This window comes from Marmota marmota, unplaced genomic scaffold (assembly GCF_001458135.2).
Source record: "Marmota marmota marmota unplaced genomic scaffold, marMar, whole genome shotgun sequence".
NCBI lineage: Eukaryota > Metazoa > Chordata > Mammalia > Rodentia > Sciuridae > Marmota > Marmota marmota.
The window spans coordinates 11663198-11679321 of record NW_025999982.1 but is presented as its reverse complement, the minus strand read 5'-3'; the positions used below and the strand labels follow the sequence as shown (position 1 = coordinate 11679321).

Below are 16124 nucleotides of genomic sequence, written 5' to 3'. Positions count from 1 at the left end.
GGTAGCACGCTCCCCTGGCATGGGTGCGGCCCAGGTTCGATCCTCAGCACCACATACAAACAAAGGTGTTGTGTCTGCCAAAAACTAAAATGTAAATAAAATATTAAAAAAAAAGAGAGAGAATTTTTTTTAATATTTATTTTTTAGTTTTTGGTGGACACAGTATCCTTATTTTATTTTTATGTGGTGCTGAGGATCGAACCCAGTGCCCTGCGCATGCCAGGCGAGCGCGCTACCGCTTAAGCCACATCCCCAGCCCTACATAATAATTTTTCTAGATATTACTTTTTTTTTTCCAAGACAGGATCTTACCATTCTTGTCCAAGCTGGTCTTGAATTCATTCTCAGTCTTAGCTTCCTGAATAGCTGGGACTATGAGTGTGCGCTATCACACACCTGGTTTGGATGTTTCTTTTTTTTGTGTGTGTGGGGGTGGGTACCAGGATTGAACTCATGTGCACTTGACCACATCCCCAGCTAACTTTTGTATTTTATTTAGAGACAGGTCTCATTGAGTTGCTTAGCACCTCACTTTTTACTGAACTGGCTTTGAACTCCTGCTCTTCCTGCCTCAGCCTCCTGAGCCACCGGGATTATAGGTGTGCACTACCGTGCCTGGCCTGGTTTGGATGTTTCTTGAAAGTTTTTTGTTTTTGTTTTCTTGGTGCTGGGGATCAAACACAGGGCCTTATGGCTGCTAGGCAAACCTTCTGCCACTGAGCCATACCACAGTTTTCTGCTCCTACTTATTTTGGACTAGTTCCATTGTTCTCTATTTTCCAACCTTAATACTTAGTGCATTTAAATTTAGCCTTTCCTCCTTTCTAACATAAGGATTTAAGGGTACATATTTCTCAAGAATTATATTAGCCACACCCCATAAAATTCAATATATTGTATAGTATTTATTTATGATTCAGTTTTAAAGATTTTTTGGTATCTTTGATCAATGTAGAAGTGTTTTAAATTTTCAATTTTTTACATTATCCTTTATGTAGTAGACAATGTGTATGAATGTTATACTGGCTCTTTTGTTTTGAGACTTGATTTGTCACCTTGAATATGGTTAGCACTTGTAAATCCTTGAGAAAAAAATAGATACTATCTTGTTGTTGGGTTCAATGTATTAAATTAAATGCACTGTTGTTCAAAATAACCAACACAAAAAAATGTCTGAAGTTTGCACAGAACAAATCTTGGAGGAGCGGCTGAAGACAGCGAGATGAGGCAGAGGTGGGAGGAGGAGAGGAAGAGGGATAGAATTGGGGCTGGGGGTGGGGAGCACACCTCTGGATTGGAGGAGTGAGGATGCCTGTTTTAGACAGGTTGTGGGACACCAAAGAGAGAGGTCTGCAGGCAGAGGGACACATGGAGAGGCCTGGGCTGGACTGGTAGGGCTAGGCACCATCAAGCTGATGGCTAATGTCAAGGACAAGACAAAATCACTTAGGGCAATGGGGAGCCATTCTTGAATTACAAACCAGACATCTTTGGTAATCTGCTCTATTAATACACATGTGACTGTGTCTCACCTTTTCAAGGGCCCAAGGGTTGTGACTAAGTCTTGCCTGCCTGCCATTGCCAGCCAGCCCAAGCGTTTGTCTTGGGCTTTGTTCAGTGTTCCACTCCCCCATTTGAGTAAGAAGGTAAAACATTACCCCAATCTGTTTGTCTCAGATTGCCTCAGGGGAAGGCACAAAGGCAAGTGGCCCCACAAACAATCTTGACCTACTTAATGTTCTACCTGCCACCTGTCCTGTCTCAGGCAGCCGGCACACCTTTTCAATATGCAGGTCTCAACTAACTGTATTTCTCAACTATTCACTGGACCCGTGCCTGACTGGTTCACTTCCACCCAGATAAGGGACAAGTAGGTCTGTGACAGTGCTGCTGGGTGATCAGGAAATCTGGGTGTGGGGGTGAGGTTAGACATCAGTGACTTTGTTGGTATCATCTGGAAGGCTGCCATGAAAGTTCAGTATCCCAGAGGCTTGGAACTCCTGGGAATGTGAACGGACTCGATTCTCTGGGATGTTTCAGAGATGGGAGGTAGCAGACCACACCTGCAGTATGATGCCATGCGATGGATCCCTTGTGTCTTTTTGTCTCCTTTGCTGCCTGGTAATTCGTTGGGGGATGGGGAGTGCAAGGAGACAGATTGATTCAGTTTACAGTTTTTTTTTTTTTTTTTTCATCCTTCAACCTTTCAAACTTGGTTTTCCAGAGTAAAATGTGCATAGCACTAGTCAGCACTTCATAGGGCTATTGGGGAAGCAGATGAAACAATGCGCCAGACAGTACAGAGCCGTGGTGAAAGTGACGCTGCGACTCAGATCTGAGTGGACTCTCACAATCCCACGCCCGCAGGCAGGGCAAGTGTCACTATTCCTGCTTTACACATGAGTGGCTGCGAGACGGAAAGGGTCAGGTTCAGCAGCCCAGATGAGCAGAGCGCGTGGGCTGTCCTCTAGTCACCTGCGCGCTGGGTGACGTCACCCTCCACCCCTCCCCGAGGGGCGGGGCGTTGGCCGGGCTGTTCCCACCCCCACCCTGCTTCAGGCCCCAAACGTGCAGTGAGGTTTCCCAGCGGTCCCGAGGCAAGCAGGCCCTCAGGCGGTAGTTCACGCTGGAAATGGCTAGGCTGGGGAAGAATGGCTTGATTCTCAAGCTCCAAGGTCCTGGAAGTGTGGAAGAGGGGAATGAATGGCACGGGGGAAGAGCAGAGTGGCCTAGACAAGAGACCCCGCCATGCTTAGGCTTATCCTAGTGACCATGGCACCTTGTGGCTCTGGGGACCTCATCTCCTATATCTAGATTCTGTTTCCTTAACAAGTCCATACATATACCGACCTCCCCTTTTAAGGAAAGGAGCCAGAGCCACAGAGAATGCGTGGCAGGCCCAGAACAGAATCCCAGGCTCTGAATCCAAACACGATGGCCCTCTTGTTTGGCAAAAGGCCTAGGAGACCGCAGCTTCTTGGGCAGAGGCCTTCATGGGCCACACTGACCCACTCACCCACTTAGCACTCACAGCAGCCTGGAGCTGGAACGCCAACTTGTCCCTTTGCAGGGAGCACAACACAGCCAAGGCTAGAGAGGGTTGAGTGGGCACAGCCAGGCCTGAGAGCACCAGGCAAAGGCCAGTTCATGTGCACAAGCTTCAGGAACCAGCCAGTACACAAGGCCACTGATGGATTGGGTTGGAACTCTGCCCATCTCTATGCTCAGTGCCAATGCATCCCAGGAACCAGACAACCCCCCAGGACCTGCATGGACACTGCCAATCTGGCCTCTATCAGATCTGCTGGCTGGCCCCTCCAAAAGACAGCCACTCTTCCTGTACGTGGACTCAGGTTTCAGGCGGGGCCAACAGGCCAGACAGCAGTACTGTCTCTTTAAAAGTGACTCTGCATTTCTCTGCTCAGGTTCATTTTGAATCACTATTATAGTTTAACCCTGAGAACAATTTGGGTTTTGTTTTCCCAAGAATTAGGGGTCCCCTATCATTCCACCCCTCATACTCACCTACACCATGCTCTTTCCACATTCTCCTCAAAAAATAAACATATATTCCAAATTGTTGATTAGACCTCAGGCTTCATTTCTATTTTCAAGAATGGATGCTGATTTTACTAGAGCTCAGTTTTTCAAGAGTGTTCAAGGCCTCAACATTTCACCATAAGACTAAAAAGAGACATTTCTGTGTAGCAGTGGCAGCCCCTAGGAAGGATGACAGACCATTTGGAGCGGAAATGTCAGGTGATGGGCAGTATCAAGTCATGGCAGGAAGGGATACTTGGCAGATTTTCCAGCTCTGCCCTCCCTTCCTCTTGGAAGCAGAGAGGAACACCAGAGCCAACAGCACCCTGCTTCCTACTACCAGGCTCCCCCAGTGTAGTGTTGCTTGCAGAGTGCCCACTTGTGGTCAGAATCTGACACTGCACCTAGTTGCCAATTTTGGCATTTACATTAATAAGATTTTCTTTTCAGAAAAGATATTCCAGTAATTTCCTTTAACATCAGTTTAAGTACAGAAAATGGGTGTAGCCTTTTCTTTATTTGAACCATGCTGGGATTGGGAGGAACCCCTACATAACATGCCAGGGCATGGACGATGAGCACCACCGAATAGCTGGAGTCAGGCATGTGGAGATGATGGAACAACAGATATCACGAGGACACAAGCAGATGCAGTGCAGCAAAATTTCCCAAGTACCTCTGGGAGCCAGGCACAGCATTTTGAAATTGAAAAGCCAAAACATGAGTCAAACAGACCTAACTTCAAAAACATGGTGGTCTTGTAGCTGGACAAAGAAAAGTACATAAGCCACTATGGTATGTACCTAAAATCCCAGCTATGTGGGAGGCTGAGGCAGGAAGAATCCAAATTCAAGGTCAGCCTGGGCAACTCAGTAAGACCCTGCTCAAAATAAAGGCGAGGGATGTAGCTCAGTGATAGAGCACTTGTCCAGCAAACACAAGGCTTGTGTTCAATCCCCAGTAGCAGGGAGAAAAAAGATAAAAACATAATAGTGAGATAGGTACATGCTCCAGATCAAGGAACAAACACACCCCTAAATTGGTTTTCAGATTCTTTTTTCTTTCTTCTTCCTCTTTTTTTTTTTGGTTAGTACCAGGAATGGAACCCAGGAACAATGTAACTCTGAACTACCTTTTTAAATTTTGAGACAGGGTCTCATTAAATTGCCAAGGCTGGCCTTGAACTTGTGATCTTCCTGCCTCAACCTCCCCAGTAGCTTGGATTACAGGTATGCACCACCATGTCTGGCCTTAGATTATTCTTGTGGGGCTGGGGATGTGGCTCAAGCGGTAGCACACTCGCCTGGCATGCGTGCGGCCCGGGTTTGATCCTCAGCACCACATACAAACAAAGATGTTGTGTCCGCCGAAAACTAAAAAAAATATATTAAAAAAAAAAGGCTGATGGAGCTCAGGGGTAGAACACCCCTAAGTTTAATTCCTAGTACCGCAAAATAAATAAATTAAAAAAAAAAAAGATTATTCTTGTGGCCACATTTGGGATGGATCAGAGAAGACCTGGGAGTTGGTCCCAAAAGGCCAGGTAGGGAAGTGGTAAAGGGTCCTCTGGAAGAAATACAGGTGGTGGGGGGAGGGGCTGGCCTTAAGGAAGATTCAATAGGGATCCAATAGGGATCTGGGGTTTGGGTACAATGGGGAAGGCAGGGAGGCCTGAGGGCAAGCAGAGGAGAAAGATCTCAGGTCTGTAGCTTCAGTTTGCATCACATCAGGTACATCACATCAGGAGGAAGAATCCTAAGCAACCGGCAGCTTGAACCAGATTAGAAGGAAGACCTTGTCTACCTTCACCTCAGATACATACTCTAGTTTGACAAATTAGCACCTGGACTTCAATTCCCACTACGATGGTATACTTAACAACCCCATTAGGGCTTGAGCTCATGGAAGAGTGAAAAATAAGCTAACAGAATTTATTGAGGCCTGAAGCCTTCAATTAAAAAAAACTCCCGTAAGCGAGGAAGTTCTGCCAGAGGTGCCAACTCAGTAGCAATGTGACGGTCACAGATCAGTAAACAGACAGCCCAGGCAGGGCAGCAAAACCTCCTGCCTTTCTGAGACTCATACCCAAGTGCTGGGGCTGGAGGGTCACCATGACTAGAGGACTGCACTTCCCTCTAGCCAGGCAGTCATTCTTGGGCAGGGGTCTCAGTGGTAAGGACCCCTTCACTGAGACTCTCACAGTCCCATTCCAAACCACCCCTCCTTAGGCTAGAGTTTGGGCTGAGAAGGAAGAAGTCCAGCTTCAATGAGGGACACATAGGCTCCTTGTTCCCCAGGAAGTCTGGCAGGCAGAGCTTTTGGTGTCAGGGCTGGGTGCCAGGCAGGGGAGAACCCTCAGGCCTCAGCCTCTTCCTGCCCAGTGATGTAGGAGTACCGCCAAGAGCTGGGGGTGGAGCTGGCCAGTTTTTCAGAGTTCATTGCAGGGACTGAGGACAGAGTTGGGGGGTGGGTAGAAGTTAAGACCAAGAAAAGACAAGAAGCTGTCTCTGTCTCCAGCCTTGTGAAAGGAGAAATGAAGCAACAAAGAAAAAACTTGGCTTTTCTGTCTGGGCCACAGTTCGGGTGTCCTGGCTGGAGGCCTGTCCCTCCCCTGTGGGCCCAGCAGGGGGCACTACAGCTCCTCTGAGGCCCAACCCCTCAGGCCCACAGCTGGGTCCTGCTCATCCCTCCAGACCCATACTTCCTATCTTCTACCATGCCAAGGCATTAAGCTGTCGCCTGAGGACACAGGGAGGCACAGAGAGGAAACAAAAATTTTTTTTAATTTAATCAGAGAGCCTCTGAAGGCACCTGTTTCTGTTGAGTATAAAAAAAAAAGGCAGTAAAATAGCATCTAATATAGTGTGTATGATGGGTAGGGATGGGTGAAGGGCAGGGGAAAGGGGCAGGGAGAAAGGGGAGGAAGCACGTGGGGAGAAAGGAGGGAGGGGAAATATCAGATCAGACCATACAACGGTCAGTCCTGGCCCCCCAGCCACCCCTGGTGTAGGCAGATAGAAACAAAACACTTATACACGCTCTCTGAGCCCAGGAGCCTCACCTGCCTTGCAGGGACCAGTCAGCCATCAGTCAGAGGCCATGCCCCTCCTGTCTGACCCTCAAGCCCAGTGTTCTCAGTGTCCATCAGAGGCTCCCTCCCCAGGGCCTGGACATCCAGGCCCCACACAGGGCATAAGAAAGCAGAAGTTGGCTTTAAAAGAAGAGAAAACCTTCAGACTACCCTGCTCATCCTTGGCAAAAGGGGCAGGAGGCAGGTCAGCAGTGCAGTCCTTCTGTCCATCCATGGTCACACAATTGCCCGAAGCAGGAAGGAGAGGACAGCCCCCAGTGCCAGGCCCAGACTCAAAAAGAAGGTCATGATGGCTCCCGCGGTCTCCGCCTCGGCCGGCTTTACTTTCCTAAAGGAGGGAAGGAAGACGACCCAGGGCTGACTGCCCAGCCCCAACCCCAGCCACAGTCCCCAGTATCTGGGGTAGGGAGACCAATCTGTCCTCCTTTCCTACCCCCACCTGTTTCTGCCTCTTTGGGGACTGTGTACTGAGGAGGTGTTTTCCATGCTGCCCCAACAGGTCCTTCCCACAGCTCCACCTAAGCAGCCCGGGCACCCCAGCCCTTACCACGGCTCTCGAGCCCCTCCCCCGCGGCCATCAGCTTCAGCACCAGAAAGTTTCCTTTTGCCCTCTTTCTCTCCACTGAGGGTCCCTGCTTGGAGCTCTAGACCCTGACAAATGCCTGGCCCCACTCACTTGGGCCCGAAGCACATGCAGAGGCTGGCGAGGTAGCCGTTGGAGAAGGCGAAGGCGGCCATGAAGAAGATGTACCAGGCATCATGCTTGAAGACCACAGCCAAGTAGCGACGGGGATGGACGTTACACAGCAGTAGCAGCGGCACAAACACCAGCCGCGCCACCACCAGGCTCGGCAGCCAGCAGCTGTCCTTCCCAGGCTGCAGGGACAGGGCAGTGCCTCAGCCAGGCTGAGCCCTGGGTTCAATTTAGAGACCCTGGGGACTGGACTGGCCTCTAAGCCTGGTTACCTTTAGGGGGACATTGATCAGGAGCGCCCTGTGGAGTGCTGGGATGTTCTACAACTTGATTTGGATAGGTGCACACACACACACACACACATGTTAAGTTGTACATGTAAGACTTATACACTTAATTATATATAAATTATGTCTGGATCTTTAAAAAAAAAAATGGCCCCCTTTCTGGCTCTCAGGCTGGACTCCTTTTTCCCAGAGGGGACCAATATCCCTTCCTCCACTTACCCACATGAAAACAGCTGTGAGGCTCCGGCCCAACCAGTCAAAGATATTAAAAGTCAAGAAACAGGACACAGGAATGAAGTAATCTCCTGGAAGAGGACGGGGAGGAGTAAGGGAAGAGAAACAGACAAGCAACTCCGGCCCTCATTGGCCCTCGCCTTCCCCAACCATACAGAAAGAAAAGATGCTTCCAGCGCAGGGAAGGACAAATGGACCCAGAAAGGTCTGCCTGGGTAGAAGGCAATCCAGGCTCGCTCAACTTCATTCCCAGTCCTGCCTGAGACCCTATGTGTCGGGAAGCTGCAGTGTCCTTACCCCAGGCACTGGTGCCTGCGATGCTGGATTTGACCTCAGCAGTCACAGCAGGGAATAATCCAATGGTGACCGTGAAGTTGCAGCAGACAGAGAGGGCCAGGACTGAGATCTAGAGAAAAGGAATAAGATTCAGTCAGCTTTTTCTTTTTTTGGTTTTGGGGATTGAACCCATGGACACTCTGCCACTGAGCTACATCCCCAACCCTTTTTATCCTTTATTTTTAGACAGGGTCTTGCTAAGTTTCTGAGGGTGGCCTTGAACTTGTGATCCTCCTGCTTTAGCCTCCAAAGTCATTGGGATTGAGTGTGCCCCACCACACACCTGGCTTCTCTGGATCCCTGTCTTCATGGTGGTTGGCATTAAAGAACCAAGAAAATACACATGCACGTGTGCACATATAAGAAAGAATCCAGGAATGTGACAAGTCTTGGGTCAAAAAGGGAACTAGAGGAAAGGGAGAGGGAGGGAGCAAAAAGAAAGAAAAGAGGTGAGGGACAGAGGGTAAGAAGCCCTGCCCCACATACATTTTTGAGGATGGCTCTAATAGAGGGGTTTCTGCTGGTAGCCTGAGAATTGGGGGTTGAGACCCCGGACTCCTCTTTGCTCGCTCTTGGCTCCTCTCCTGGCAGGTGACAGGTTGTAGAAGAATCTTGTTGTTGTGAGAAGGATGGAGGAAAAGACAGGGTTAGCTACAGTGGACGTAGCTTTACGTGGACCATAGCCGCACCCTAACTCTTAGCTAAGACCTCTCTTCCAAATCCCCAGGGCTTGAGCCCCCCACCCAGGGATTAACCATTCCCAGGACCTTCAGGTCATGTGACTCCCTACCCCAAATCAGAAACTGCTTCCTAGCGCCTTCAATCCACATGCCTGGGGCATCAGGGTCATAGGATCTCCCCACATTTTAACATTCCCAGCCCTCATTTCCTACGGTCCCCCTACCTCCACCCCTGGTTGCTCTGTCCTCCACTGGCTCATGGCTGCCAGCTAATACAGTGTGTCCATTCTTGTCCCCTCTGCTCATGTTCATGCTGCTCCTGCCTGGCATGCCGCCCGCCCCCGCTGCTTCCTTTGGCTATAAGACCTTTACTGATGAGGTCCAACTTGGTTTCCTGCTCCCCAGGCCCCTCAAGCTTGAGCTGCTGGTAGTAGCGGTAGAACTCCTATCGAGCAAGGGAGACAGGGAGGCAGGTCAGAGGCATTGCTGGAACTCCTGCCTCCCCCAGTTTCAGTTCCAGACTCTTGGTCTAGACCCTGAACCTCCCCACCCACCAAACCCCAGATCCCTCCATTTGCTCACCAGCCTGGGCAGACCCAGGTAACAGATGATGGCCAAAATGACAACCACACAGGCTGTGATAAAATAGCCAAAGGCACTTTCTGACAGCTCTGAGCCACCTGGGACAGACAAGGTCTGTGATCAGAGAGAGGCCCCATCCCTTCTCCCCTACACCCTCCCCAGGGCAGTAGGCAGGTGAACGTTAGGACTCACTGGCAATGGCGCAGATCATGGCCACTGAGGCGAAGAGGCCTGCCAGGCCCTGGCCACTCATGATGGGGGCTGTGTAGTTGGCGGGCAGGAGGCCAGCCAGACCGAACAGGCTGCCCTGCAGGATGGCGCCAAATGCTGGGGAACAGGATGAGTATCAGCAAGGGATGGTGGGGCTGGCAGTCAAGGGTCCAAAGGAAAATAAGGCCCTGTGATTCCTGCTTGCTACCAGTGAGGCATTTTTTTGTAGTTTTTTTTTTTTAGTTGAACAAAATATCTTTGAACACAATATCTTTATTTTTTTTTAATTTTTATGTGGTGCTGAGGATGGAACCCAGCGCCCCACACATGCTAGGCGAGCCTCTACTGCTGAGCCACAACCCCAGCCCCTCCCAGTGAGGTTTGATGCTGAGCTTCTCTCTGCCTCACACCCAGCCCAGCCCAGGCAGGTTCAAGCCTTTGAACCCCAACTGCTCATGACATTCGTCCGCTCCCGGCCCAAGCTTACAATTAATGAGTATGATCTTGATCATGGTGAAGACGAAGAAGGGCAGAGCATCTAGCTGCACCTTCACCAGGATGGCAGTGACCAGGAATACCAGCAGGATGGCCACTAGGCTGCCTAGGATCCGTACAGACTGGGGGATCCTGCAGGAGAGGCCCCGGGTAGCAATGAGGGGTGGGCAGGAGGCAGTAATGGCAGTGCTGGGGCAGAGGTAGGTACTCACCTCTGATGCAAGAAGGAGTTAAGGCAGGAGAAGAGCAGCAGTGGCAGCATGGCACACAAGGTCATGACATTGTTGAAGATGGCACTGAGAGACCTCTGTTCTGGTAAGGGTGCTGTGGGGACAGCTGGGTCCTGTATGTCCTTGCTCAATACAGCAGCATTCAAGGACACATTCTGAGACATGTCCAGGCGGTTTGTGAAATACTGCAAGGGTTGCAGATAAAATGTTGAAACCTCTGTCCCTTCCTATGCCCAAATGCACATACCCAGGCCCTGGAAGCCCAGAGGACATGCCCCCATGGAACCCAGTTCCCCCCGTCTCACCTTAGTGGCTGTCATGAAAAAATTCCAGGGGAGCAGTGTCCCCAAGCCCAGCATGAAGAAGATAAGCCAGACAGCTTTGTATCTGGGATGGGAGGAAAGAGAAGCCAAGTGACCCGCCATCCTACCCACCCTTCCAGGTCAACCTGAGACCCCTTCCTCCCTGCCCTCAATCTCTTCAGTTCTCCCAGGGAATATGTGGAGTCCAGGGACCCAGGACTGAATGGCATGGCAGATAGGACCTTGGTTCTCAGCCTTCAAACACTCAGGGGATCCTGCAGGCTGGGAACCAGTGTGACCCACATATCCGGAGATGGTTTTGAAAATCCTGCTGAAGGGCTGGGGTGGGCGGGTGAGTGAGAAAACAAATAGCGAGGAGTCTTCTGCTCCCACCAGGCTGGCTGTCTGGAAGTGATTATGCATCTGGGCAGGAACTGTATGGTTCCCCAAAGAGGATTCTGAGGTCAAGAAGCTCCCAGACCATTCTGGATCTAGCAGAACAGGAAGGTGGGGTGCCTGGGAGGCAGGGAAGGAGAGAGCTACTGCTGTTTTTTTTTCCCCCTGGTCCAGACAGAACTGGTTTTATAGGTCATACTACCAAAGGCAGGCCAAGAGGTCTGTAGCCACTGGACGTCATCTGGGCCCGGTATAAATAAAGACCACCCAGCTCCAGCCAGGCCAGTATTTAATTATGTAGGCCTTACCTACAAGCTTAGCAACCTGGTGCACCAGGGTCACTAAGGCCCATGGCTATCTCCAGATATGTGTGTCATACCCTCCCAGCAGCCAAGACTCACATTCTTCAGAGTTGACCCAAGGCACTGAGGAGGAGGCCTGGCCACGGGGTAGGGGAACATCACACACCTCATATGGAGAGGATCTTGGTGAGTGCCCCAAATAGATAGATCTGAGCTATGACAAATGCAGTCCCCAAAGCCTTCATATCCCCCTTGAAGTAAACATGCTAAAGGGTTGATTTGGAGGCCCATAATGAAGGGCAAAACTCCCAGGCAAGGTCATACAGGACAGAGGGTCAGAGGTGGGGTGGGAAGACAGGTGGTGAAGAGGGGAGAGGGCTTTAGGGAACCACCGCAGAAGAGGGGGCCAGGCTGGGGCACCGGGCTGCCTGGGAAGGGAGGAAGCACCTGGGCCTTACTTCAATTCTCTCCCCTCCATACAGCCCTGTGAAGTGGATATTCTTATCTGTTTCACAGGTGGGGAAACGGTCCCCAAGAGACCAAGTTAAAAGACCCCACAAAGTGGCCTGGTTCCATAAACTCTGGCGCAGAAAGAAAAGAAGGTAGGCAGGGGAAATGTGAGGGGGGGTGTGGTGGCCCGAGGCAGAGGGAAGGACAGCCTGAAGCCTGGCTAAAGTGTGGCAGGGCTTCATCAACACTGTCATGTCCCAAACCATTATAGAGCTCGAACCCATACAGTCTCTCCCTCCAAAACTCTTCCTCATTGCTACGGCAGCTCTAACTTGAGGGAGTTCACAGGCTCCAGAAGTGGGAAGGTCATATCTAGGACCAGGGTGGGGTGGGGTAATCTGAGGCACAGGCCCCAGGGTAGTCCTGAGGGACAGGGAGGTTTTGCCAGATGTGCTCTGGAATGAAGGGTATTGCCAAGTATCTCCCCAGTGGTGGCGGAAGGGGACAGAAGCTGTGGGACTAGCTGGAGTGCAATACTGGAACACCGACAGGCCAGACAGGCTGCTGCCACCTCATGCCCCCCTGCAGGCTCCCCTGCCATCACCCAGCCAAGACATGCATGGTTCCCAGCCCAAAGCAGACCTGACTCAGAGCTACCTGGCCACCCTGTGGTGGCAATTCCAAATTCCAAGGAACACTGCCCCCACCCCCCTGGAGACCCATTCCCTTGATCCCTAGCCCAGGTCCCCTCCCCTGCCCCCAGTACCTACCTGTCTTGAGGCTGGTGACTGGTGGTGGTCATGGTGCTGTTGTTCTCAGTTGCGCCTGGCTGACGGCTCCCTCCCTCTGAGGCTTGCTGGGGGCAGAAGCAACGGGAGGCCCTGCTTCCACCAAGCCCTCCTCAGACTCTTGTGGGGAGGAGGGGACGAGGCAGACAGAGCGGGCAAGTGGAGAGTCCCACGGGATCCCCTCTGGGTCCTGCCCCTCAGGACCACTCGGATAGACCCTCTGGCCCAGCAGGCCAGTCTGATGGGGCCCCTATGGCTGCTCAGCCTCCACCTGGCTCTCGGCCTGGCCGCTGCCACCGCTATTTTTATCCAGCAGCCGAAGCAGTTTATAAGCTGGGAAACAGGAGGGTGGAGAGCAGGAAAGAAGGAGGAGGAAGCATGATTGAGAGAGAAGAAAAGACAGTCAAAGACAGAGAAGAGATGAGAAGGGTCAGAGGCCGTGCTGACAATGGAAGGTGAGCTGGAGGACAGGAACAAAGTGGAGGGGACAGCCAGAGGCAGGGGGAGCAAGGCACAGAACAAAAACCAAACAAATCTGCAGAGGCCCCAGGCCCCCTCCGCAAGTCTGATTTGTCAATTTACCCAGGAGCCCCTGGATTCAAGGACAGGGTAGGCTTTGTGGAGCCTGTCCCCTACTGAAGGCACCTCAGACTGGCCTCTCTCCTAGGGGCATCTTAAACCTTTCTTTTCAACCACTGCCCAGAGGCTTCCTAATTCCCAGCCAGATTTCCAGGGAAATATTTCACAAAGGGTGGGGGGATGTGACCCTTCTCACAACCCAGACCAGCCACTCTGACCCCCAGTGCTGGCCCAAAGGTCATCCCATCCCCCTGTGAGTTCCACTCTAGGCCGATGTTTTCTTCTCCTTTCTGAGATTGGCTTAAAGGGAAGATTGGAGGTGTAGGGCCTCAGGCACAGACCCAAACTGCTGAGTCCCAAAGCTCCCAGCCACCGGCCTCGGCATTCCTCTCTGTGCCTCACTTGTGTAGGAGGCTCCCTGGCACCAGAAGGTTAAACAGCTTTCCATTAGATGGCCTGGGTGGCCACGCTGGCATGCACTGGCCCACCCTCCAGGTGAGCCTAGCTCTGGAACCAGGTCTGCTGCTGTCTGGAGGCCGGCCTTCTGCTCCCTGTCCAGGCACTTGCCTAGACTCACTAACAGAAGGGGAGAACAGAAGGGGCCTGGGCAGTCCCTAGGAGGGGGTCCTAAGGCAGGCTGGGCAGCAGACCTTGTCCACATGGTCCTGAAGGAGGGCCTAGAGTGAAAAAGGTGGTATGGGGCAAAGCAAGAGAGGACCCCTCTGGCCTCATGGGCCTCTTTCTGAGAAGCCTCATGAGCACAAAAGCAAACCCAGGAGATAAAAGGCCCAGAGCTGCTGGGGAGATAAGATTGCAAGGAGAGCCCCCTGCACCTGAAGGTCACAGCAGTGACAGCAGGGGACTCTGAGACCCTCAATGGGCTTTTTCACTCCTCCCTGGGTAAACTCTAGACTCCACAGATCTTCCTCATCCCTCAGTCCAAAGCTGGGTCGTAGGGGTGGGGGCGTACCTCCAAATGGAGGAGAAGGGCTTCTTCTTCCAATCCTCTTTCAACAAATATTTACTAAGGACCTCAGTATGCAACCAAGCATTGTTGCTAGGCACTGGGGACAGAGTGGCAAACAATAGTATTGATGTCTTCTAGAGGGATAAGGACAAGAGGGCTCTGCTGGAGTGGAGGAAGGACTCAGGTTTTTCATCTGTACCAGGGAGGGACCCCGCCATCTCTCACCTCCACAGAGCCGGTGTTCCACCCTACCCCAACACAAAGGGCTCCTGGCAGAATAGCCCCCTCCCCTTAGCAAAGTGCATTAGGCTTGGAGAAATGTCTATTTTTGTCCTCTTTCCCAGCCCGGCCCCTGTTCTACACAGTCCTCACCCTGGGTGCCCTGCAATTCCACTGGGCACCCCTCCACCCCTGCCCACATCTTCACATTCCACTGGCCAACTTAGGTGTTTTGTTCTTGTCAGGTTTTGCCCAACAGCAACCAGGGATCTGATACCAGCTCAGACCATCTGGTGTCCCAGGGCCATGCCTTGGCCTGTCAAGTCTTGAAAGCAGCCACAAAATGGAGCCCCTCCCTGCCCCTAGGTTCCTAACACCTCTCAACCCAACTTCCAGGCATACCTTTGTGCTACATCAAATCTCCATTCCCCAGGGTGCCCTATAGGCCAGTCACTACTGTAGATCCCCTCTTTCTCTCAACTATCCAGAAGCTAGTTCTAGATTGTTTATGCTGAGCAGATGGGCCAGCCGGGGTTCAGAGATGTTGGGTCACTTGCCCAAGTTCACTGAGTAGGTGAATGGGGAGCCAGGATTCAAACTCAATGCTCATTTCATTCTAGGTTCCTTTCCGGCTGGGCAGGGAGGTATAAAGACTGCTTCCCAGATGTCCCTGTAGACTGGGGAGGGGGGGGCACTGCTGCAATTAAAGGGAAAAAATAGGCCTATAATTCCATCTATTGGGAAGGCTGGGACAGGAGTATAGCAAGTTTGAGGCCAGCCTTGGCAATTTAGCGCAACTCAGTTTAAAAAAAAAAAAAAAAGGCTGAGAATGAAGATCAATGGTAGAACACCCCTGGGTTCAATCCCCAGTCACCCCCTATAAATATAAATAAATAAATAGAAGAATAAAGTGGGGGCCCAGATCATTCCCAGCCTGACATGAATGTCAGAGGTAGGGTACCTCATCTCCATCCCATCACACATATACATTCAGGCATGAAGAACTCATAGACAGGAGGACAAGTCCAAGGGTCTGGAGGTTACTAAGATGAGTGAGCCAAGGGTCGGTACAGGGTTGGGGAGAGATCCCTAGGAGGGTGAGGGCCCATCGCTGCTCTCCCCCGAGGATAAAGCCCGGCGTTTGCTATCCTTGTCTCTCATTTACTCTGTAAGTAAACGAGGACGCGCCAGGAACGGGAGGTCAGGGACAAGAATTTGGCCAATAAAAGAGATACTTAAAGGGACAGCTCCCCTACCTCCATCTGCGTCGCCCCCATCCCCATCCCCCTCACTGCGAACACGGTGTCCTGGCCCCTCCCATGTCTTGAAGACAATCGACCAGGATTAACTGTCCCCTCGCCTGCGTCTTGTGGAGGTCCGCGAGGCAACAGCAGCTTTTAGGCCCGGGAGCCAGGCCACCCATGCCCCACTCCGGTTGTGGTCCCCACAGAAATCCCCAGCGCCCAGAGCCTGGGTGTGCCACGTGCTGCGCGCTCTGCACGAGTCAGGCCAGGGAAGCAGGGGACCGGCGACGGTCGCTAGGCCGCGGAGCTGTTTGGCCTGGCCTCCCTCCCTCGTGGCAAGCTGGACGCGCCACCCCACGCCCGGCCGTCCCCGGCACGCGCCCACCCAAGACCCTCGGAGCACCTGCCGGAGAAGAACTCCTCCGCGCGGAGACCTGCGCGCTTTCTCTGCAGCTTCCCGCGCCGGCAGGAGAGCTTTCAAACCCGCCCTCCGCTGAG

At 52.0% G+C, this 16124-nt stretch overlaps 1 protein-coding gene across 2 annotated transcripts in view; it reads right to left on the bottom strand.

Annotated features, from left to right (window-relative positions):
* Nucleotides 1–6310: 6310 nt before the first annotated feature.
* Nucleotides 6311–16124, bottom strand: part of Slc29a1 (solute carrier family 29 member 1 (Augustine blood group)) — a 13813-nt gene continuing 3999 nt past the window's right edge. Inside the window, exons 1-13 of one of the 2 annotated variants that reach the window (XM_048805400.1) lie at nucleotides 16030–16086; nucleotides 12600–12685; nucleotides 10685–10766; nucleotides 10362–10564; nucleotides 10142–10281; nucleotides 9637–9771; nucleotides 9445–9542; nucleotides 9229–9307; nucleotides 8669–8793; nucleotides 8144–8252; nucleotides 7832–7917; nucleotides 7308–7507; nucleotides 6311–6959 (exon numbers count right to left, since the gene is read on the bottom strand). In XM_048805400.1, coding sequence (XP_048661357.1) covers nucleotides 6848–6959; nucleotides 7308–7507; nucleotides 7832–7917; nucleotides 8144–8252; nucleotides 8669–8793; nucleotides 9229–9307; nucleotides 9445–9542; nucleotides 9637–9771; nucleotides 10142–10281; nucleotides 10362–10564; nucleotides 10685–10766; nucleotides 12600–12631 — 1401 coding nt within the window. In that variant the 5' untranslated portion in view covers nucleotides 12632–12685; nucleotides 16030–16086 and the 3' untranslated portion in view covers nucleotides 6311–6847. Of the gene's footprint in view, nucleotides 6960–7307; nucleotides 7508–7831; nucleotides 7918–8143; nucleotides 8253–8668; nucleotides 8794–9228; nucleotides 9308–9444; nucleotides 9543–9636; nucleotides 9772–10141; nucleotides 10282–10361; nucleotides 10565–10684; nucleotides 10767–12599; nucleotides 12686–16029; nucleotides 16087–16124 lie in introns of those variants that run through there. The other variant, XM_048805402.1, reaches the window with a different exon arrangement.